Below are 23,911 nucleotides of genomic sequence, written 5' to 3'. Positions count from 1 at the left end.
CGGCCACCTGAAAGCACCCTGGCTGGGCCTGAAGGTGATGCTCTGGCTCTGCATTTCGAGCTGCAGAGCCAACAGTGTTTGATTATTGGAAAAAAAGCATCTATGGGACATGGCAGCATTTCCACCAGAGAAAAATCCCCTGTGGCAGCTGGATCCAGAGAGCATCCGCTGTTTGTGCTGCTGAGTGCATCCTCTGGAGCGTGGTCCTGCCCCAACACCAAGGCTGCTCCCGGGATGCTCCAGGCTCGGCGCCGCAGCATCCTTGCCCTTGCATTATCCCATGTGGTACCGTTCCCAGAGGACACTTCTGGATAAGGTGATGCCCAGCTTGTGCAAATGTTTTGGCAGGCAGGTAGGAGATGAAAGCAGCTTTTTTATTTTTCCTTCTTTTCTTGCTTTTTCCCAGCAGCAGCATCCAACACGCTCGCTCGGAGCTGCGACTGCCGCAGCCCCCTCGGCACGGCTGCCCTGCTCCGTCAGGAACGCAGCCCCTCTGGACAGTGTTATCTCCATAAATATTTACAGATGTTTCCGGGCTGGGACCCGTGTAGGGCTAGGAAGGCCTGCCACAGCGGTTGCCTTTTCGCATGGAATTGCCTCGCTGCAGAGGAAGCAGCAGATGCTCCCGATGGATCATTGCAGTTGAGACAAGTGTTTTGCAGAGATGACTTGTGGGCACCAACCAACAGAACATCCCTTTTTTCTTAAAAAACCCTGTGTTTAGCAGTTATTAACTACTCCTGTTAAAAGAGGACGTTGAACACATGCCGTCCTGCTTCCTCCACATCCCTCTGTCCAGCCCTGGAGACACATCCCTGCGGCACAGCTCCTTCTGACACTCCATGCTGGGCAAGCAGGACCTGCTCTGCAGTTGCTTCACTCTCATCTCCAACCAGCGCTCTATCCAACCAGAGAAACTCCATAATCTAATAAGTTTTCCCTTTTTTCCCCAAATTGGACACTCTTGTGTGTGGGGTTGTTCTTCATCTTCCTGTAGCTGCCTCAAAAAACACCAAAAACAAATCCACAGCTGAAACGGTGTTAGAGGAAACTGTTTCCAACAGCTGTCGGTGCCCCAACCTCTGCTCTGCTTCATTTTTTTCTCCCCTCTACACTCCAGGGACTTTCAAAGCCCAGCCTGGCTTGCCGGACAGCCGAAGTTTGCTGCCACAGCTGCTTCCTACAGGGAGTTTCCAGGAGATCAGGTTATTTCCACTCTGTCTTTCATGAGCTCGACTCCTCAAACTTCTTGTAAAATATTAAAGATGGAAAATGGCATGAGCAATCATAGCTCTGCGTGTGTCAATTTATGTTTCCAGTGTAATTCACCACAAATGGATCATGTTTTATGGGCTACATACTTTCAGCTAATGGGGGAGTTTTGCTATTTAAAAACATTTTCAAGCACCTCTGGGGGTGGCAGAACAAGGCAGGACGGTACGAGAAGGCAAAGCATCACTGCCATGAGACACCGATGGTTTCGAGATAGCAATAGGGAGGCATCTTGTGTTTAAAATACCTGCCCCTGCCTGCCAGTTTTGACGTTAGAAAATACTAAAATAAATTAGATGGATATTAATTGAAGCCATGCCTGGGTTTATTGGAGAGGAGCTTTATTTCTACTGAAGGAGAGAGATGTTTTGCAAGTTGTCAAGAAAAAAATGAGGTATCACTTTAGCCTTTAGGAGAGATGCTCCAGTTGCCTTCAAAGAGAAAGACCCTGGTTGACTTCCAGCATGTGGTGCTGGGTGAGAACCTTCCCGAGAGAGGGCAAGGCGAGGCCAGGAGAGGTTAGACAAGGCAAGGCAAGGCAAAGCAAGGCAAGGCAAAGCAAGGCGAGGTTAGGCAAGGCAAGGCAAGGCAAGGCAATGCAGCAAGGCAAGGCGAGGCGAGGCGGGCCAAGTTCCCCCGCAGACAGCGAAAGGCAGTCGTGGGCAGGAGCTCTGCCTCGCCTGCAGCTGGGGCTCCCAACTGCAGAAGCCTGGTTTTAAGGAATATGTTTAACACAAGCTCTTCAGGAAACAAACCCGTGTCAGCCAGAGCCAAGAACAGTCACCTCCATCTGGCTGGAGCACCCGAGAGAAAGTTGACTGCAAATCCCACCATATGCTCCAGACACTCGGTACAAAAGCCTCGGGCATCCTACTAAACTTCCAGAAAAAAAACTTTCTCTGATGCTTGCTTTTCCTTTCCTCCAGCTTGTAGGCTACCTTCCTTCAAACCCTGCCTGGTGCAGGCTGGTACCAAGTTCTACCCCAGGATTTTGGGAAGAGCAGCCTGGTTTTATGGCTCTTGTGCTGCCTCACAGGAACTGGCTAACCAGAGCTGGTGGCACCTGCCGAGCAGTGCCAAATCCCACTGAGACATCAGGACAGCTGGGCAGGGGGAAAATGGTGGCCTCCAAGGAGGGAGCAGGACAACATGGACCCCTTCCTATTGTCCCTGGCTTTACCATCCTCACCCCACGGGCGACCTCACCCAAAGAGGGAGGTCTCCAGGATGTGGGGAGGAGAGGCGGGGAGGGCAGGGGATGTAGGGGGGGAGCCCCCCGGGCTCTGGAGCCCCCGGTCCTCCCCAGCTCCAGAGGTCTGTCTGCATTAGGGGGCAGTGTGGGAACACGGAGCAGCCGGTGCTTTGTTTTGGTGCATCTCGGCGCCGAGCCGCTGATGCATAGCTAACGCAGCACCGACATTGATTTATGGTCAACTTTCCATTTCATCAGCGCGGGGTACGGGGCGGCGCTGGGGAGAGCAGGCATGGCTGGGGGGCTGCTGACTTGCTCCCCCCTCCCCCTCATTTATTTAGTGGTATAAAGGTGTGATATTAATTGCTTTCAATTTTTCCTTTTCCTTCCTGTATTTCCCTGGCACCCCCCTGTCCCTCCTGCAAGGGATCTGCACCCCGGCATGAATCCAGCTTTCAAAACAAAAGCAGGAACGCCTCTGATGACCTTTAGGAGGATGAGCAGAGGGTTTGTTTGCTCATCCCAATGGGACAAAGAGAGAGATTTAAATAAAAGCATCTACCCATGCTGGCCATCAACCCAGCCAACCTTTTGTCCGGAGCGCAGCCGATGCTGTGCCACTGGCTGGCACCATGAAATGCCCCAGCAACCCAGGAGTGCCATGGGCCTCTCCTTTCCCATAATTTTGGGAGATTCTGCAGGCTGCACTTCCCTTGGCCCCTGGCCCGAAGGTGCTGCTGAGCCCTGGCACTGGGAAGGGTATCTCACTGCAAGGCAGTGGCTGTGGATGGGCACTGTAGCCTGGAGTCCTTCTTGCTTCTCCCTTTCCTGGAACATTCTTTCTTCTCCCAAGCTCACTCACATGGGTTTGGGCTACAGAGTCCCAGGAACAGTCCATATACATTTTCTTCCTTTGCCAATCTGTGGTGGACATCCTCACATTCAGGGCTGGGGGCGGTCATGCACCCCCAGAGTGGTAGTGCAGGGTTTCTGCTACCTGAGCTTTGCCGGTGACTCATTCCTCAGCTCCCTGTGTGATGCCCCACCAAGCCTGGACATGACCAGTCTCTAATTCCTCTTAAAAACTATCTGCCCATGCCTGCTACCCTTGGGAATATCCCTTGCAGGTCCCTGGTGCAGAAGAGCGAGATGCTGAAAATCCATGAGTCCTCTCCAGCAGTCTCCTGGCATGAGGATGGCACTGGCTGAGGTGGTACCACCTCACTCACTCCCAGGGCTGGCATACCAAAGGTTGGGGAAAAATCCTTTCTATCTTCTGTGACCTTTTTGTTTTTGCCCTCTGAATTTAGGCACTTTAATCTCCTACAGATAGGAAATTACCCCCGAGCTGTGACTGGCTCGACACTGAGCCTCCAGCCCACCTCTGCAAAGAGCTGCTCTCCAGCATCTCCCGAAGCTGGAATCGGCTCCAGCACCCGCAATAAATCAGACAGGCTTTCATGGAGGCGATGTTCAGACTGTGTTAAAAGGTGGGATTTTTCTTCTGCTTTCCATCCCGAGGGCTGGGAGGAGAAACCAGATGTTGGAGGGCTTTCAGGAAAGGCAGGCTCTTGAGATGTCACATGTGAGCCATATGCACCAGCACCCACCCTCTCTTCCCTCCGGCAGCGCTGGGGATGGGCAGCATCCCCCACACGACACCTGTACCAGTGTTATTACATTATCTGGGGCTTCAGGATCCCCTCCTGCTTCTGAGCCACCCCCTGCCCCAGCGGCTCCCAGGCCAGCTGCATGGCAGGCAGGGAGCTAGGATGGGTTGTTTGCTCCTGAATCAGACCCTCAGTGCAAAAGTGCTACAGGAGGGCAGAAAGGAAAGCGGGGGGACAGCTTGGGGGCTGTCAACAGGAAGAGTCAAGACGGCAGCATGAACAGTAAGTCTGGAGAGATGTGACTCCTCTTCCTCACCTTTCCCGCTCCGGGAAAGCCAACCCATACTCTTGGTGCCTTGCCCTAAACTCATGCCAGTTCTGCAGCCCTCGCAGCTCGGCGTGAAGCAGAAGCCCCAAAGGACAGTCAGCTTCACCACGGGGCGAGATCAGGACGTTTTGGAGACACATTTGTTGGAAGTAGCAGCTTGGCACTCGGATTGCTGGCAGCAGCTATGACCTGCGAGATTGCATCTCCGCCGTTGGCTTCACCCCCTGCCGCCGAGCGCTGCTACAAGATTCGCCTGTTTTAGGGTTCCCGATCAATATCAGATATTACTTTGTCAGAAGCATGTTCAGGAAATGGGATCTCTCTTTCTCTCAAAAAAAAAAAGACAGGACCCTCCTTCCCCCTTCCCACACAAACGCAATCGCCGATATCAGGCTCAGATATCGCCACAATAAATCACAAGCTCCTTATCGAGCTCGCCTGTCTACTGCCCGAGAAGTTCTCCCATATACAAATCACAAGCCCAGATTAAAAAAAGCCCAGCTTGCCAAAACAAATATTCCTTTCAACTCTTATCCCATTTTTAACACGAACAAGTGTTTCGTCCTCAAGCAGGAGGATTTTAAAGCACCGAAAGCTTATGTTGCTGCAAACCAGTGCAGCTCACCCCAGGCAAAGAGATTCCTGAGAAAACCCCCAAGGTTTGAGGTTTGAAAACTCCTTTTCTTTGTCCTTGTTGTGTCCTTTCTGTCAGCATCACTCCAAACATGTTAGCCCCTCCTCTGTCAGCTCGGTGTGGGATAAGGAAGGAGTGAGGGGATGTTGGGGACTTTGCTGGGTATTTGCTTACAAGGTGCCTCCACGGCATTCAGGGATTTGGCTGGAGCCCACTCCCGCCTGCAGCCGCAGCCAGGGCTTGTTAATGCGTTCAGTGATTGCATTTGGAAAAAATCAAGTGGTTAACCAGAGGAGGGGGAAAAAGCTTCAGGAATCAAAATCCAGAATGTTTTCAATTACGCCCGTCTGTTAGGACTGGAGAACAAATACAATCCCAACCCAAACACAAACCAAGCAGCTTTGTAAAAAAACACTGGTTGTAAATACACAGTAACCTCTTTGAGCGAGAAAGGAATTTGCTTTAAGGCCACAAAAGATAGAAAGCAAATGTGGAAGGACAGCAGAACACAAGTTATTCCTAGACAGGTCAGCTGTGCAGGCATGCTGCTTCCCTAGCATCCTCTTGGGGAAAAAAAAACAACACAGGCATGACAGCGCTGACACCCAGAGCGAAAGCAAACACGTGCGCGGTGTGGAGGGAGCACCGGGAGGAGCGGCAGCCTACCTGGAAGAACCCGGGCGGGATGGGGCCCCCGGGCATCCCGTCATTCGGGGGAATGTTTCCAAGCACGGGACTCGGGGCAGCAGCTGCGCTCTGCGGGGAACAAAACCAGGGCAAACATGATCAGAGTTATGACAAAAGCACATCAAAAATGCCACCTCTCCTGCCACATCCTACTGAGTCCATCTGCCTTGTATCTCTGGGGCCCTGAGCATCTTTCCCCCTGGAGGATGCTCACAGCTGGAGGGGCACCGGTCTCTGTGACTCACCCACGGAGGAGATGGCCACACAGAACCTGGAGATGATTCTAGGGTTTGTTTATTCATTTATCCAGGCATTGAGTCTTGTTAATCCACCAAGGAGCCTCATCCAATGTGTCATTTTAGGCAGAAGCTGCTTGAAAGCTTTGAAAATGCTTCTCTCCTACCTCCCCGCCATGCTTGATGGTTTAGCCCTGTCCTTCCAAAATTATGCTTCCCTGACCTCACCAGCATGCCAAGACTTTATTATTCATTTCCAAATTCATTGCACTCAACCTGTGGAGTCACATTCCCCCTCCTGCCTCCCCAGAATGAGCCACCAGCACAGCTCCAGCCCCAAAAAGGTGGGACAGAGACAGACATGGGGTACCTGGACACCCCACTTGCTCCTCAGCATCCCTATTTGTATTTATTCACTACTTCTGGGAAAGCACCAGCATTATGGGAAGCTCCCACTCTAATGGAAAATATAAGAAAAAGATCTTTCCCTAAAAGCCACTGCTGGTGACACACCCCTGTGGGGTTAGGAGCAGTACCTGTGCCATCCAAGTGCAGCCCAGTTTGCCACCACCAAGTGACCTCCATTCCCAGGGCAGTTATAAAGGCACCTCAGTGCTGTTAATTAGGTTTGGATCACTGAACTACTCCCTCCACCAATTTTTATGATGGACGTACCCACCTAAAACCATAGTGGAAAAATTTTCCACTGAGGAAATCCCATGAACAGATGGGGTACATGTGAGCCTGCTCAGGCTTGGTTTTACCCACTAAACTCCACGTCCCAACAGCAGCTGAGCCAGCCCCGGCTCCTGACCGCATCTGATGCAGCAACAACCACAAGATGTGAGCAGAGGGGGAAGCCAGGCTGTCAGAGCAGCCTGGAAAATTAAGGATTATTACTAAGGACTAAGGATTGCCATGATAGGATCCCCATGTTTGGTCGGCAATCTTGCTATTTCTGACCAGAAAGCCTTGCAGAGGCAGGGGAGCACCTGACTAATCATTGCCTTGTGCCTTCCCAGGGCATCCCTTGTGCCCCTCATCACGCTCTCCAGCAGGAGCTGGCACGCAGGATGTCGGATGAAGGCCAGGACCATGCCGGATGAGTGGTTGGTTTTACCACCGCAGCACCTCAGAGCTGCAAGTGACACAGACAACAGCGGAGGCTGATTCCCCAGTAAGAGCCTCCCTTCATGAAATAACCAGTTCCCCCTGAGGCTACAGAGTCCTGCAACCCCAGGCACAGCCCACACCACACTCCCCCCGTGCCCCTGAACAAGGCATCCTGAGCAGCCTTTCCCCCATCAGCAGCAAAGGCCAGATCTGAGTGTTTTTACAGTTAATAAAAAAAAAAAGTCCTGGCAGGAAAAATAAGCCTGCCCATTCCAGGCTCTTTTTATACATCAGACGGCAGCAAAAATAGATGGGAGAGGGAGTGAACCCACTTCTCCCCCTCCCTCCATCCCCCCAAGTGGGTCAGCTATAAAAGTAAAACCAAATCTTAATCCAAGGCCATGAACATATTGCAGTTTCTCTGCAAAGCAGATGACGGTTCTTAATGCAAAAATATATAAGACCGAGCCCCAAACTGCAGCGAGCCCATTTGGAATTTCCTTTATTAAACCCTCTATCACGCAAAACGCTTCTCTCCCAAGGCGGCAAGCGCTGCAATAAAGCTGCCAAGGTGATATTTTATGGTTTCAAGAGATTTCCAGCACACTATAATCCTTTGCTTGGGGAATCTCCCAAAGCGAAATGGATCCCGAAGTGGCGGGGAGTGAGGAGGCACATGGATTTGGGGATCCAGGGGGAAAGAAAGCTGCTCCTCTCCTCCCATCTGCAACAGGGAGCAGAGGGAGAAGGGCAGAGGAGCCAAAGAAAATCTTGAAGCAAATGCCCATTTTTCCACAAAACCACAGAGTATTTTTCCGTGTTAAACACCCTGAAACCTCACCTATGCTTTCGCGGCGTAAACGGGGATTTAAAGTTCCTCACACATGTGGCGCTTGGCAGAACTCGGTAATTAAAAACCCGCAAGTGCCCTGAGCATATTGTAGGATGGGAGCCAAATTGGTCAGCCCTTGATGAATGATTTACAAGGCTGCAAAGTGACATTTTATTTCTTTTTTTATTCCCCTCCCCATCACCGCTGCTAAGGTAAACACCGAGGCACCTTTAGCCCTGTGAAGCGATGGGAATGCAGCCGTGGCTGGAGCAGCTCTGTAAAACACTTGGGCGTGCCAGAAATGAAAGAAAAAAGGGGAAAAAAGACAGCAGGAACAACTTTTCCAAACCTTAAGGGTGAGCACCCAAACCCTAAGGGTCAGCGCCCAAACCCAAGGGCTATCCAGCACCCATTTCCAGGACTTTTTTGGCCACGCAACTCCTCCCACATGGTTTCTATTCACCATTTTGTCCCAGAAACTCTTTTTAGGGACTCTTAGTTGCAGTTTGCTTTCGAAAGCTCTTTCCTTAGGTGAATTATCTAAAACCCATCGAGTCTCCCCGGTGCAGATACAATGTGCAGTTGCCACAGAAGCTGGCCAAAAGGGGCATGGAACTGCTGTGCCACCACATCCAAGCTGGTACTGAACCAGAAGCACATCAGCCACATGAAGGTCCCCATTGGCATGTGATACCCTGAATTTCCTTCCACCAAAGCACATGGAAACCACTGCCAGAAATGAGCCAGGACAGCTCTGGCAATGCTGGCACGCCAGCTCATTTGCCTTTAGTAAGATGGCAAATTTTCTCCACGTTGGAAATCAATATATATGTGTTCCTGGGGCGCACATGTATAGCTATATACACAAACACACATATGTATTTTTAATTCCCTGCCACATACGTTGGTATTTTCCTCTTTTTTTGGTGGAAGCCAGCGGAATGATGACAATCTGGATCACCGTGTTTCGCTTCCAAACCAAAGCTCTCAGTTAACACACCGGCCTGGTACGCCAGCAGATGCCGTCTAAGCCTTTAAATCGCACACTAATTGCACTAATTGAGCTAACAGTCTCTGTTTCGTCTCCCTACCCTGAGTCAACCAGCATCTTCTGGTACTGCTGTAGAGATCCAAGCTGTTGACTGTAGTGTTATTTTGTCAGCCATTAAACGATTCATCAGAGTCATTAATTGATTTATTACCGCTGCCTGCGAGTATAGCTTTGCAAATAAAGAAGGATGGAGGTCAGGAGGCAATAGAAATCGGACAAAACAGCACAGCCAGGAGCTGGGCACTTGAATTATCGACAGGAGCCCGCTTGCGCAGGACCGCTGGCATCAGGTTATGGAGGAAAAAAAAAGGGAAAAAAGGAAAAGATGTGCTGCAAAGCCGGTTAGGGTCTTCAGCTGCAATCTATGCAGGATGTAAAAGGGCTATTAAAACCATCTTGTTTTCTTAACCCAATCCTTCAGGAGAAACCAGGTTATTCCGCTGTATTAACTGTGCTGAAGAGCAGCAGGGAAGAGGCACTGGCGTGGCTGCCTCACACAGCTCCCCGGCCTCTGGCGCATCCCCACCAGCACTTTGGTGTCACCCACATTTGCTTTCCCAGGCCGGCTGAGCCGGGAACACAACTCACCTGCGCTGTCCCACAGCCCTGGGAGGAGCTGCGGTCCGGTGCTTTTATTTATTTACTTTCTTTACTGCAGGGTTTAGGGCTTTGCTGGGCGTGAGGGCTTGCTGCGAGCAGGGTGCGGCGAGCCGTTTCCTGCCCCCCGCCCTGCCGCACGCTCGGCCCCAGAGCAGCCGTGAGGCACCACCGAGGCCCCATGAGGGTTTTGGGGGCTGAATTTAGAAACCAGAGCAGGTGGGTTGAAATCACCGTCACCACCAGAACGTTGCTGCTCCCAGCCCCCAGCTCCAGGGTACCCGCCTAATAAAAGGCAGTACCCTACAAGAGAGGGCTTGGGAAGCTAAGGAACTTTCTGGATGTGCTGTCCACACACAGGGCTGCTGCAAGGGATTCTTCCTCCTAATCCCCATTGCTGGACATTGAAGAGCAGCTTGAAGGTGGGCTAAGGCACTGCACCCCATCCTGCAGGGCTCTCAGTGTCATGGTGAGACAATGGTGGCAATGGTGGCCAAGCCTCAGCTCACCACCTACCCAAAAACCTGCCATGCTTCACCAACACAAGCAATGGTTAACAGAAACCATCTATGAAAACCAGGTTCCAACTGGTGGTAGTAACTCTGCCATTAAATTCAAGCTGGTGTCCCCACTGCATGCTCTAGGAGACCATCTTGCCCCAGCATCCCATGCTGGCTTTCACCAAACACTTATTTTTAATAAAAATAACCTGCCAACAGTGGTGCAAGGTGCTGTCAGGCAACGGAGAGGGTGCTCCATTCGTGGGAAGCACCACCAGCACTGGCTGCTCGGCCAGCCACAGCCTCCATCAACCTAGCAGTGAGATGGGGAGAGCAAAAACACCTTCATGGCACAGACCTAGAACCAAACTAAGGGTGGCTGGGTATTTCCTTTTTGAGCTCCAGCTGTTTTTGCCCTCTCTCTCCTCTCCAGAAGAGAGGATTTTGGCTGCATCTCACACCTCGCAGCCACTATGGGAGCAGCTGCCTTGGGTAGGAGCATGCGGGGGTGCTCAGGACATGCTGGTGATCTGGTATCTATCTGTCTCCTTTGATTTTATTTTTTTGCCTAGAGCACAGGCTTTGGAGCCTAAAGAAGAAACCAGCGTGCGGGTCAGGACTTAAGCAGGCTGCGTAAACAGGTAATACGGAATTTAATTGGACTCCAGTTAAGCCTTTTCATCTCGTTAAAGCTGCCTTCATCTTATATAGCCAGGTTTTAAATTTAATAATAGAACCCTCCCACACCTCAGAGTAACCCGATTAACACCACAGAGGACGACATGCCAACCGCTTCCTCCCGACCCAGCCCTCAGATCCTCTCCCACATCAGCCCCCTCCACGGGTCGGTGCCAGCGCCTGTGTTGCATCAACGTGCACCAAAATAAATAGAACACCAGCCTGCTGCAGGTTCTGAGAGTGCAACTGCCAGCCCACGTGCCAGCAGCAGGCACCCACTGTGGCACCCACTTCAAAACCACGGCACCTGCAGAGCCTCTCGGGTGGGCTCAGCGTGTTTTTGGGGCACGCTGTGCTTGCCAGCTGGGGTATGCCACACTCCATCCTGCTTCCTCCAGTGCAAGCCACTTGGCTGGATGCTCCAGAAGACAAAACAAACCAGTTTTGGTTTATTTTAGGGTAAGAGGAGGTAAAAGAACATTGGGATGAAGCTTTGTGCATTTGCCAGATACAAAAAAACCCTCCAAAACAGATTAAATGGGCTCATAGCAGTATCACCAAACCACCCAAAAGCCATCAGGGTGTTCCCATAGGACATCATGCTGTGCATACAGGTTCAGCTTAATTAGACTTCTGCAACACCACAAGCTTTTTGTGCTTATTTTAAATCCATCACCTGTGAGCCACCTGGCACACAAAGCTCCAGCATACACCCTGGTTGGGAACAGCCACGCTCAGCCACTTTTTCCCTCTCCTTTACGGAGAAAGAAACAACCCCCAGCCCCGTATTTTCCTTGAGCCTTAAAAAAAAAACATTAAAAAAAGGCACAACAGTTGAATGGTGTTTCAAGCTAATACGGGTTTTTTTGTTGGTTTTTTTTCCCCCCTCCCTTGTAAAGGATAATCTGAGACAGCAGCTCCGGCCACGAAACAATAGGATTTTAATCTCTTAAGTCGGCGTCCCCCTTATCCCCGGGAAGGAAACCCCTTCAGTCATTTACAAGTTTGTAAATAAGGCTCTTGGTAGCATCTCGCGGACATCTGCTCCGCCAGCCCGCCAGCGTTCCTGCTAACATTTACAAACATCCTTCCACAAACACCCAGCGCGCTCTGCTGAGCTGGCTTTCTCTAAATATATCCCAAGGAAATAACTTGGCAGGGCTGCAAAAATTTCACAGCGACCGAATTAAAGGGGGGGTGGAGAGTGGGGGGGGATAAGCATGGGAGGTGTAAAACAGACTAAACGCAGTCAGGCTCCGTTTTGCACACGCGTGTGTACAGGGAGGTTTACAAAGGGAAACTTGTGGGAAGTGAAGCCGGGCTTGCTGGAAGTGCTTCCCCTGACTCAGGAAGGGTTTTGCAGAGGACAGCACTCCAGGGCTTCACACCATGTGGTGGGTGTATAGATTCACCCCAACCCTGCTATTTAGGGATGCTTTGCCATGGGCAGCCCAGAGTGCCCCCTTATCCCTGGCTTGGAGTGAAGGTGAAGCCGATGGTCCTGGCCTTCCCACTGCCAGCATCTTGCCCGGCACAAGATCCAGGTCCAGCTACACCTTAAAACCAGTGTATGAACCCTCCCCACTGCCAAACAGCTTAAATGGATCCCATGCAATTAGCACCCTGGAAAATGCTGTAAATACACAGGTATTAATTACTATCAATTCTCCTCTAATAATTCCAGCGACAGGCCAGGCTCTTTTCCAGCAATCAATACCATCCATTTCAGGGTCTACCTGCCAAAAAAGTGATATAAAATAATTATATAAAATTTTCATTAGATAATGCAATTGCTTAGGACTATTAATCTACTGCTCATCTATCAGTGTGGGATGCTCAGCTCTGTGAGGGCCACCCGGCAGCTCCTTGCACTAACAACCCGCACTCCCTTCTGCACTGGACACTCCGTGGCTCCACTGAAACTTGCTCCTGATGTACCCACACAAGACTTTATGGAAAGCCCACAGATTAATTTCAGATTTTAAAAAACATCACAATTTTTAAAACCAAGAGGGAAATGATCCCAGCAAGCAAAGCTGCTGGGAGAGGTGATTTCCTGGAGTTTGCTACAAAGTTGTCATAGTTAAGCTCCACAGGACTTTACTCCCAGTGATGTCCCTTGCTCCATGCTGCAGTTTCTGGGGTGTAACTACGTGGGACTGCATGGCTAGACGCTCAGTGGCACGTGCACCAGCTCACCTTCCATCCTTCCCTTAAGCATCAGAGCTAAAATCAAGTCCTCTCTCCTACCAGCCTTTGAAAAGATCATATTAAGGAAAATACTGCCTCCCTCTCAAAAAACTAGTAATAATGTGGTGATGAGGTGCAGGGGAGGCTGCTGATGTTGGCAGCTGGACTTCTGCTTCCCAGCGCCTGCTCTTCTCTGCTCCTCTGCCTTCTTCCAGATTGAAACTGCCAAGTGCGTTTTGGAAGGGGTTGTAAGAAAAGCTAGATTTAAACTGGTAATCTAATTCAAGAAGGAAAAATAATAATAATAACCCGTGACTTTAGAAAAACGCCACGCCACTGCACCACGTGCATTTGAAGAAAACTAGTTTTAACTTGTCCAAAGGATTTACTGACAACTAACGAGGATATTGCCAATCCCATTGGAAAAACACCTCAAAGGCATCCAGAGTCCGGCAGCAATTTCCCCATTAAAGATGGGTGCAGATTACAAATATATTTTTCAAATTCCCCCCCCCCCCCCAAATTCTTGCCACCTTGTGTTTCAGCCGGTTGATGTCATCGGTTGCTCTTTGCAATCAAAAACTACACAAAACAAGCTGTGAGTTTGCTTGGGCAGTCAGCGATGCCTGGTAACTAACCCTCAAGAGAACCCAGGGAAGGGGGTGAGACCCCCTTTCCCGGCAACTGCCTTTGCAGTGCAGCAGGAAACACCGTGACCTCCCCGGAAGAACATCCTTTTCCATTGTCTGGGCAGTTGGATGCTGTGGGATGGAGCACTGACACCCCAGCACAGCATCCAGCACTTCCCACCCCCAATCCATGCGGAGAAGACCAGGCCCTGGCTCTACCCCACAGGAAAACACCCTGGCTTTCTCCATCCTCTCCCGCCGCAGGGAAAGAGACGAGAGAATTAATGCAAATACTCCCATTCTTGTCGTGCACTTGAATGCCAAAATATCCCATTTGCTTAAGCCTATTTTACTGCGAGCAGCTGCCCCGGTATTATTCCCCGACACCAAAGGCAAAGGGCAAAAGAAGTTGGTCTGGAGCAGGTGAACACCATCTGCCCGTCCCTGACAAGATGCTCGTGGCCACCATCTTCGTGTAATAACACAAAGCCTGTTTGAATGCCTGCGAAAGGTTACGGCGGTGCTTTTTGAGCAGTGCCGTAACCTTTCGCGGGCGTTCAGGCGGGTTTTGTGTACCTACGGAGGCGGCCAAGCATCTAGCCCCGCTCGCAGCAGCCCCTGATGGATTTGCCTGCTGATCTGTGAAAGTTTTTCCACAGCAAGCCCTTGAAAAAGGAAATAATTAAAAAAAAAAAAAAAGAAAAGAAAAAAGAAAAAAAATCCCCTTCTCTAACAAAGCAGCAGGTTAACAAAAAAAAGAAATCACCATTTTTAATAAAGGTGGCTCTGTTGATGTTTGAGGGTGCTTTGTAGCACCTTCTCTGCACAGCATCTTCCATGAAAAATGCTGTTGGAAGAGTGGAAATGCCTTAAACTGAGGCAGAGGTGGCAGCTGAACTTAACTAAGGGCTGTGACTTGCTGCACGGGGACAAAGTCCGGCACATCCTATAAACCCTGGAGAGGTGGATGGGGAGGAAGGGTGGTGGACTTTGCACGGGAGCAGCCGGCACTGCTATGGCCAGACCCAGGGCAGCCCTTCAGAGCCCTAAATTAACTGGGATGGATGGACTCAGTGCCGATTTGAGGACTGCTGTATTCAGCAGCAGTGATGGCTATGGGCTTTTGTCCTTGCCACCACCCAAGGAACACCCATCCTACAGGACCCACCCTCCTGGGAGCACTGCCATGACTAACCCTCCATGTTTCTGCACCCTTGATTCATCCCAAGAAGCCCGTATGGAAATCCTTCATGAGGCTGCAGCTGTGCTCTGAGAGCCAACCCAGCCCTCGATGAGCCATTGCTGGGACAGCAACACCGGAGCACCATGAGGAAAGCTGCTGGCAAACCCCAATCCCAAGCAAGATGGGTTTTGCGACTGAGTGATGATGGAGAAAAGCCATCATGCCTTGGCATGATTCCCATGATTTCCAGGGTGATGTTTGAAAAACGGTGAAAATATTCTTTCTGCCCTTCCTGCAGACCTTTTGACTGACATCCTGCCTAGGAAAGGAGCCACAAAACGTCTCACATGCTGGCATCCCTGCAGCGTTTTGGTGTGGAGCTATGGAGCTGTAGTGCATCCTGCATCCCTGCAGTGTTTCACTGCCCAGTTTGGAGCTGCAGCGCACCCTGCATCCCCACATCCCACAGCAGCAGCGGTTGGCCACGACCAAGGTCACAACACATGTGACTTCCCAAGTGCTGTATCCCAGGCTCACCCATCCCTGGGGAGCGGGTTTGTCCAAGCACCCCTGCTACTCTTTCCAGGCAAGCTGAAAGCCTGAGCAAACAGCTCAGGTTGGAAACACACCGAGCACAAGGGAAGGTGCAACATGTGGGTGTGAGGCGGTGGCAGGAGGAAAATCCCAGCTTTCCTCACCACCTGCCAGCACAGGATCCCAGCCCAGGCCTCGCTTTACCCCAGCAGCACCGAGACTGAGCTGTGACTCCAGGGGCACAGACAAACCTCAAGCAGCGCTAATCGTCCCCAGAACTCATCTTTGCGCATCTGCCAGGGGTCAGAGATGAGGATTTTTGGGGAGGGGGGATTGCAGCAACTTTCCCCTCCTCTCCACTCATCTAATCCTCCAGGCTAATCCCTTCCAGCCATATGGAGCCCTCACATCCCAAATCTGCTCCCGGGCTGCCCCTTCGCACCCTCCATGCCCCTGGGAGTAATGCTTTGGACCTCAAAAGTGGTGTATGAGTGGGGAAAGGGTGTGATCCCCCCCTCCAGACCCCTGAGAGATCCCCCAACCACTGCACACACAGGGTTTCTAATGAAAATTCGTATTAAAACACTCGAAATCTAGATAAGGACAGCCCCATGTCTGTTCCCTTCCCTTTTTGAACAGTAGGGTTTATTGCAGTTATTTGTAGGTGCTGCCCCCCAAAAACAGTGTTTCCTAGGTCTGGTAATTGCTCAAGGCATTTCAAAATTAATAGAGCAGCTAGAGCAAAGGACAGGAGGAGTAAATCTGACGTAAGCCACTGTGTAATTCAGTGTTGTTCCCAAGAACTGGTGGCTTTCTCCACTGCCAAAAAAAAGCCAGGGGCTAGCTTGGAGGGGGCGCAGATCTCCCCTGGTAGGCTGGGATTTCTTGGGAGGGGGAGGGTGAACGGGAAGAGGCATTTTAACCATTTCAGCGTGTTCTGGAGGAGAAGAGGTGCACATCCATGGGATGAGATGGAATTCAACACACCAGCTCGCCTCCTGCTCTGCTTCCTCTCGCCTGCCTTTACCTGGGGATCAGAAACACCACTCCGAAGTGGCCCCACGTTTTATTTACCTTACTACGAGCTCTCTGCATTGCTTTGGTGTCGCTGGCACTGGTGATCCAGGCACAGCTGAGCTGCAGCACTTCCCCGTGGAAAAGTCCCCCTGGGGTTGCACAACTGACAAGGTGCACATTGGGATAGGGGAGGATTTCTGATAAAAATACGGGTTTTTAAAAAATCACCGTTTTTTTGCACAGAGCAGTTTGGTTAGATGCGACTCCAAGCCACGTTACCCTAAAAGCTTACAAAACAATAATTATTTCTCTTCTAAGAGCACCTCTCCCTGTCAAAACACAGTGGTTAATACAAACGCCCCATTTATGAACTGGGAGCTTTTTGAAGCTGGCTCTGGAGGGACCCTATAAAACCAGCGTGCAAACCCCTGCCCCCTGACCCAGCAATAAACTGGTACGTGAGGCAGGAAAACTTAAAGTCTGGAGAGCAAGGGAAAAAAAAAAAGAGCCCCAGGCTTTCAGACAGCAGAGAGGGGGAGGGAGCGATGTGAGAGCACTGAGCATCACTGCAAGGTCTTGTTTAGACTGGCAGTGCTGGGAAAAACCTGGCTACAGAGCCGGTGAGCGGAGTTCAAGGGATGGACCGGGATGAGGAGTGGAGGGAGCACAGGCATGGTGGTCATGGCCGTGAATTGCTGGTGGAAACTTCCTGATAGGCTTTTTCTCTTTTGTTTGTTTCACATCCACCATTTGATATCCATAGGTAAGAACAGCTCCTTCACTCCCCACAGTCAGGGCTGCTCTTTCAACACCCCAACACAAACCCAGGCACGGGCTGGCAGGTTGACACCAGTGGCATGGCCCCCACAGCACCCTCCTCTCCAAGGTGACATTCCTACAAGCACCAGGTTGTGATGCTGACCCTCCTCAATCCCCAAAGCTGGGCATCCCAAAACCTTCCAGCTTTGAGAGCTGCTGCCCCTCACCTCCCTGAGAGCAAAACACCTCCAAACCCCACAGACCCTAAGCTCCCCAAAAGGCAGAGGATGGCCCGTGGCATTCCAGTTAGCTTTTCTAGGTCTTAGCACAGGCTGGAGAGAACCCCCCTCCCCTGCCCACCCATCCTACAGCACCCCACAGATTCCTGAGTACTGGTGAAGCTCCAGGGCTCTTTGGGGTTTCTCCCTCCCCTTGTCCTGATGGGACAGGGTACCCACCGTAGCAACCCCCAGCACCCACCAGGCTTTCAGTGGGCAATGGCCTCTCCTGGGAAAACTCTTCCCAGCTGCAGCATGGAAATGACATGAGGGACGAGGGGCCTTTGTGCAGGCAGCACCCTGCTAAGCTGCACAAAGCTGGGAGCAGGGGGGTTCAAAGGCTCCTGGTGCAGGGAAGGGGCCCCTCCATCTTCCCCCCTCCCCGGGCACCGGCTTTTGTATCGCCTTGGCCGGATTCGTTAACTCCCCTGCCGGAGCTGGCTGGGGCCTCCTCCGCCTGCAATCCCTGCGGATTTTACCTCAGGGCAAGAGCAAGGGGGGGAGAAAAGGGGGGGCAGCCCAGTGCCTTAAAAGAGCCTGGTAAAAACAACAGACTGCAGTTGGGGGATAGATACACGATGGCTTTAAAAAAGCACACCGCCGAGGAGAGTTTGATGGCTCTGCCAAAAGGAAAGAAGTGTCTTCCCACTTGCAAACAAGAGTTAATTATAGAAAAAAAGGCCCAGGAAAGTGTTAAAACCATCTGTGCCATGAGGAAGAGGCTGGGGCTGGGCGGGTGAAGGCAGCAGCGCTGACAGCTGCTGTGTACAGGCAGCCTGGACCGCTCCCCCGGCGCCGCACCGTGCCCTGCCATCCTCCTGCCCTGCCATCCTTGCTGTGACATCCTCCCACCCTTGCCATTCTTGCCCTGCCATCCTTGTCATGCCATCCTCCCGCCCTGCCGTTCCTGCTGTGCCATCCTTGTCACACGGTTCTCCTGCTCTGCCATCCTTGATGTGCCATCCTCCTGCCCTGCCATCCTTGTCGTGCCATCCTTACCATGCCATCCCTGCCACGCTACCCTTGCTGTGCCATCATCCCTAACAAGCCACAGGTCCTATATGCCCTAGTATGTACTGTGGATCCCCACCAGGATCCCCCCAGCAGCCTCCCTCCTGCAGGGATGCACAGGGCAGGAGCTCCAGGTTCATCAGGAAAAGGCACCACCAACCCCCAAAAGTAGCCTGGATGGCACAAAAGGGACATTCCTGGGATGCACAGTGCAGCCTTGCCAGGAGACCTACTCTAAATATGTCCCACTGAGGCATCACACTGGTACACCCCATGAGAGAGACCTCTAGGCACCCGTTTTCACCCCAAATCCTAGAGAAACATGGCCCAAGTGATGATGCCAAGCACCCTGCACTGCCTCCACCATGTCCTCGGCAGGGCAGAGGATGGACATGCCTCCTGCTGTGGGAAGGACGGAATCCACAGGAGGCCAGACCAGCCCGCAGGGCTGCACACAGCGCCTGACCCTGCAGCCGGATCCCAACCGCTTCACAAATATTTACCTAGCTGGTTTTTAAACAAACCCCAAATGCCAGAGAGTTTAAAGTCCATGTCCTAAACAGCTCCTGCCTTGCTCTTGCCTGCCCTCGGGTCCCCAGCCACCTGCCTGGGGAGCCTCCAAGCCCCTGCATGCTGCCCCGACCCCCAGGTTTAAGGAAACTGTAGGCAGCAGGCTCCTGCCTGGTCAGGCAGCTGGGCTGGAGGCAACACTTATACCTCTGATTTTATTAGGGACATTCAGGCTGGATGATGCCTGAACACGCAACCAGTGCATTTCAGAGGAGCCCTCATGCAGAGGAGCTTCCATATAGATTCACTGCAGAAAATAATTAGCCATAATTAAGGGTTTCTGGTTTATGGCTCCAACAATTGTTTAAACAGCAGAGCCCTGTTCAAATTAAGTTCAGGACTCACCAATTAATATTTCTTTACCCTGCTATGGTTTAGTTTCAAACTTCTGCTTGGAGAGCAGCCTGGGCTGCACAGATCAGGGCCAGAGCTGCTACTCCCGCGAGCAGGCAAAGGATCTGCGCAGTTGGGCCTGGCCCCAAAATCACTTTATTTTGAAGCAAAAACCTGTGACGGGAAGAAGGAATGGAAGGATAAAACTGACGGGCGCTGGAGAACATGACAGTGGACGAAGAGCAAGAAGGTGCTGCCAGTTTGTAGATGGCTCTGAGATGTGACACAGCACCAATGCCCATGGCACAGACGGATCAGCTGGAATCTTGGCTCACCAAGTCTGAGTTTGAGGCAGTTTCAGGCTCTTCTATGTAGCAACTACCCACCAGGCCAGCCCCCGCCCCACCTGCGGCGCTCCCTCCCTATGGACAACATATGGCACGTTTCACCTCATTAGAGACATAACTAGCAGAAATAATACCCAAGTCTTCACACAAAATCTGAACTAGTGCACTAGAACAGGCTCCTCAGCATCGAGGTTTTTGGTGTGTCCCACCAAATCCTGTTCCAAAATCCAGCTGTGGATGCCGTAGCCTGCTTGTCCTCCACACCACCAGCCTGGGCAATATCAACTGGGCAAAGCAGAGTTAAATGTGGAGATCAATATTCATATCAAGGCAGCTTCTGAGAGGTTTCAGTTGGTTAAGTAGCCTCGAGATTTTGGCTGAGAAAGGCAGTGCTGCTGACGTGGCCGTAGGTGCACGCCGGGGTCATCTATACAGTTGTGATCTCCGGAGGAAGTTGCTGACGAGAGGGAATCATAGAATCACTGATGTCAGAAAAGACCTCTAAGAACATCGAGTCCAGCCATTCCCTCAGCACTGCCAAGCCCACCGCTGAACCACATCCCTGAGGGTCACGTCTACACGGCTTTTAAATCCCTCCAGGGACAGTGGCTCCATCCCTGCCCTGGGCAGCCTGTTCCAAGGTTGGACAAGCTTTTCAGTGAAGAAATTTTTCCTAATATCCAATCTAAGCCTCCTCTGGTGCAACTTGAGGTCATTTCCTCTCATCCTGCCTATTCCAGCAGTCCCAGGCTGCTGGGATAGGATGCAGGAACCCCTCATGGGTGGAAGCCTGCAAGCAACCTCCACAACACATACATTAAAACTTTACTTTTTTCCACTTTTTAATTAACACCAGCCCTCTGTTAGCAATGGTGAAGGGGTGTGCCACCATCCACCATGACGCACCATGCTGTGATGCAGTCCCACCACTCTGGACCAGGTAAAGGACAAGAAAAGAGGAGCCCATACAGTGGCCTGCTAGGAGTTTTGTCCCCAGCACGGTGAGGACATCACATGAGGATGCTGGCCCTCAGCGTGGTTAGCTTCTCCTCTCCAAGGAAAATCCTGAAGCCACCTCAGGGCCACCAAGGAAAGCACAGATGATGCTGCAAATCAGTAAAACTCTTTCCACTGTTTTCTTTGAGGAAAAAGGATGTTTTCCCCTGTGTCTGCTTCCTCCATCAGAAAAAACTTCAGAGAGTCCTGGGAGCAAAAGCCCAATGCTGCTCTGTCACCCAAAAGGGCATCTTCATGGACATGTGGTGCCTGCCCAGAGGCACAAGCTGGGAGCACCACTCCTGCCAGCTGCGGGGTTTTTCCGAGTATGACCTAAGAGCACTGTGGGAAGCATGCACAGAAAACAGCCATATCATAAACCAACTCAACTTCATGACCTGAACGTTTTTAAGACACAGAAGGAGCCTTTGTACTGTGGCCATAACTGCAATATATCAGTTAGCCATCGCTTCCACCAAGATCTAGTGCTCCAGATCTCACAGCAAATGCTGACTTAAAGACCCATATCAAATACATTATGATACCACTGTTTCCCGTTACCCACGCTGATGATTCAATTAATTTAAAAACAGCAGTGAAATTTAATTTCACCATTAACCCTGCAATCCCCAGCAAATGCCAGCTGGGAAGGCAGCAGCCACCTGCCCAACTTTGGACGGACCGGAGGGGTAGGAAGAGAGTGAAGGGGTAAAATACGAGGAAATACAGATGTAAGAAGTAAAATAGGGCAAGGCAGGATCTTTCTAAACCCTCTGAAGGGCTTGAAAGTGTAGGAAAGTTTGCAGGAGACAGGACAGGAAGCAGATGAGGGGTTGCAGAGCAGCACCTGCAAAGGGTTTTGTTCACAACAGCCTCTTCCAGGAAAGGCTCACTCTCCTCCTTCCACCTCCTTCCATCAGCACCACTCAAATTCACAGGGTCCTGCCCAACTCCAAAGACAAACACCAAGCAGAGCACAAAATACACCAGCAGACACCCTCCAAAAGGGCAACCCCCGGAGCCTGCCCAGGCCTTGCCTTGGCTCCATCAGCAGGGCCAAGGGTTAACAGGAACCATCAAATGGAGCGCAAGCTGTTCTTTCATGGGGGCAAAAGGTTGCCCTTTCGAGATCTGCAGTGATGGTCTGCACGTAGGCTCAGGCCTCAGGTCAAGTGGGGTTCACCCAGGGCTTCAGCAGGCAGGCCAGCTCACCACGGAGGAACAGCACAGAAGGGACACAGCCGCCCGGCGAGCTTCCCTCCCCGACACGTGGCCGGAGAAGAATAGTTAGCCCAAGCAGAGCTCTCCCATCTGCTTTTGTTTTCCACTCTTCAGTCCTGGGCTCTGCTAAAGCCCCTGAAGTCACCGGGCATCTGTTCTCCTCCACCCATCGCAATCTGCCAGCCACCGCCGCTCTGACAGCCATCCATCACGCCGTAATACGCTGACCACGAGACCCAGTGGGACATCATTTTCAAGTCAAATGCAGCAGTTAGCATAAAATAAAGCATCGCCTTGGTTTGTTGGTTCCCCCCCCCCCGCCCCTTCCTGACGATCCCGCAGCTGCAGCAAGGGATTCGGTATGCAACAAAAGTGAGGGGGGGGAAAAAGGCACAGGAAAATGGCAATTCTACTCTTCTGAGTCATAACAATTATGACGTTGTGATAAGAAACGTTTTCTATGAATTTTTAAGTACCAGTAATCCTGTTTTGCAATTGTCCCCCGGGAACAAGGCGACAGATTGAATGGGGCTGACAGTTATTTCCATCCTGACGAACGTGGCTCCGACGCGCCGTCTCCTCCCTCCAAACTTCCCGGCCCCACGCTCAGCCCACCACTCCAGCTTGTTTGGTGCAAGCAACGTGGAGCTGGCTTGGCCACTGGTGTGACTGAGGACATCCCCAAACACCCTCTGAAACTGTCCCCCTGGCTCCAAACCCTGAGCACATACTCTTCTGTGCACCAATAGAGCAGAGCTGCCATCCAACAGCACACACAGGGAGGAGATGCACCCATGAAGCCCCTTTTCCTCGGACACACAGCCATGCCCTCAGGAAACCTTCAGCTGTGAGCTACGAGGTGAGTTGAGCATCTTGGTTCCCCCTGATCCTGACACAGCAAACAGCCTTGGAGGTCCAGGGAAGATGGGGATCAACAGCGAAAGCGCTGCTCGACGTTTCACTACTTGAGATTCCAAAATTTTCATCACCACTCTAAAACTCTGCAGATTTATCTCACTGATACAGGAGAGAAGGCGGCAGGAAACACCTTTTTGTTCGAGTCTTTCAGACTGGGAACAAAACCAGCTCCTTTTACCTCTTTTGTAAAATGAGCACCGTCATCAGAATCAGTGCCGAGGAGCGAATTTGTTTTGCAGAGGATCAAATAAATAATGGATGACGAAGGAAAGCTGCCATGGCGAGACTGCTCGGGAGATGCTCTGCTCTAGGCAGCCTTTCCTGAAACGCTCCTAACAGATCCTCACACTGGCTCCTGCTCCAGCAATGCTCCCCAAACACAGGTACCAAGGGGTGCACTGGCCAAAGTGACACCCTCCAAGACATCAGTGACTCATGGCTGTTGTCTTTGGCAACCTGTACCTATGAAGGGAATGTGTTTAATTGCTGCCAGGCAAGGACAGAGATGCGGGATGTGCTCCTGCAAACCCAGGGCGCTGTGTGGGCCCTGGGAGCAGCCTGGCACAGAGCAGCACCCCTACTGGAAAACATGGCTTGCTGTCCTCCAGCGCTGGCCATTCTCAGCCACCAGCCTGTCAGTAAGTCTCAATCAATCCTTTCAGTAAGCTGGGGTTTTTTTTTAAAAAAAGCAAATACTAAGTTTCTGCTTCCCTCCAAGCAGTCACCCCATGCCTCTCCCACCTCCACCCTGGAATGGCTCTGTGCCACTACACCAGCTCCCAGCAAGAGCAGGGATGATGCCACATGCCCATCTACAAGGGAAGCCTGGGCCTTCAGTGCTCTACAGCCAGGAGACATTAAAATCAGCCTGTCAATTTACATGCAAATTTATTTTAGATGCGACAGAGGGCTTACAAAAGAAGGTGTACTAGATGCTGCTTGCTTCTGCTAAGGCTGTTGTGATTTGGCTCCCAAGGGTACTAGATGGGTGAGCTTGAGGAGTAGGTGCTGGGATGCAGAGGCTTTCACCTCTGGATCAGTCTCAGGCTGAAACCCAACTCCACAAGGACCAAAAACCCTCAGTGTGAGGGCAGTGCAAGCTGCTGCTGGTGCAGCAGTGCAAGCACAGAAGCATGCCCACCACTGCTGCCCCTCTGCCTGGCAAATCCTCTTTGGTATGATTCCACCTTGGTAA

At 51.5% G+C, this 23,911-nt stretch overlaps 1 protein-coding gene across 1 annotated transcript in view; it reads right to left on the bottom strand.

The window, feature by feature from the left end:
- Nucleotides 1–23,911, bottom strand: part of SSBP3 (single stranded DNA binding protein 3) — a 55,196-nt gene that overhangs the window by 12,725 nt on the left and 18,560 nt on the right. Inside the window, 1 exon segment of the mRNA XM_039555906.1 lies at nucleotides 5,703–5,792. Within this exon segment, the coding sequence (XP_039411840.1) occupies nucleotides 5,703–5,792 (90 nt within the window).

The sequence above is a fragment of the Corvus cornix genome, chromosome 8, assembly GCF_000738735.6.
Source record: "Corvus cornix cornix isolate S_Up_H32 chromosome 8, ASM73873v5, whole genome shotgun sequence".
Classification (NCBI taxonomy): Eukaryota; Metazoa; Chordata; class Aves; order Passeriformes; family Corvidae; genus Corvus; species Corvus cornix.
The sequence above is the reverse complement of the archived record's forward strand: the minus strand, read 5'-3'. Positions and strand labels throughout refer to the sequence as shown.